This window comes from Penaeus monodon, chromosome 15 (assembly GCF_015228065.2).
Source record: "Penaeus monodon isolate SGIC_2016 chromosome 15, NSTDA_Pmon_1, whole genome shotgun sequence".
Taxonomy (NCBI): Eukaryota; Metazoa; Arthropoda; class Malacostraca; order Decapoda; family Penaeidae; genus Penaeus; species Penaeus monodon.
The window spans coordinates 32254616-32255333 of record NC_051400.1 but is presented as its reverse complement, the minus strand read 5'-3'; the positions used below and the strand labels follow the sequence as shown (position 1 = coordinate 32255333).

General features: G+C 29.1%; 1 protein-coding gene across 1 annotated transcript in view; it reads left to right on the top strand.

Annotated features, from left to right (window-relative positions):
• LOC119581951 (dedicator of cytokinesis protein 7-like) overlaps nt 1-718 on the top strand; it is a gene marked incomplete in the record, with an annotated part of 118380 nt that overhangs the window by 117079 nt on the left and 583 nt on the right. Inside the window, 1 exon segment of the mRNA XM_037930132.1 lies at nt 200-238. Coding sequence (XP_037786060.1) covers nt 200-238 — 39 coding nt within the window.

The window sequence follows — 718 nt, the reverse complement described above, 5'->3', positions numbered from 1 at the left end:
CATTATTTTTTTTAAATGTATGTATTGAATTGATTATTACTTCAGTGTCTGTGTGATTGTTCTGGATTTTTGTGCAACTGCATGCATGGATATCTGATGTTGAAATGTTATAAAAACTAATTATTAATTTTTATTCTTTATTAAATGTCAATCTTGCATGATACGGAAACTAATTGTAAGCACTAATCTTTGCATGCAGCACAATAAGCTCAACACCCCAAATTTGGGTGACTTCAGGGTAGGTGTTACTGTTGTGTTATGTGAACAAATTACTATTATCTTCAACTAGCATGATAGTTTTTTTTTATCACTTGAAAGGCTTTTGCATAGTATATGAATTTCACTCTTAAGTGTTTCTTATTTTTTAGCATATTGCTTTTTTTTATCATAGTTTGAGGATTTTTATTTTCTGATGATCCTATTCAAGACATTGAATTTATCATCACCAAATGATTCTTTCTGAAATAGAGATACTGGAAAGTTCTTTTTATAATGTACAGTAACTTTATTCATTAATTTAAGTAAATGAATTATTATACATTGGTGTAAAACATGCAAAAAACAATAGTATGCATGGATTATACTAAGCTCTTTGCAGTTAAATACTGGAAAAAATAGGAGCAAGAGTAGTAGGCTGGTTGCAGACAGTGTCGAAAAAGATATAGTAGGTGTTTTGTTTGATGCATTTCAGTGGTATTTGCATTCTGATAACTTTTCT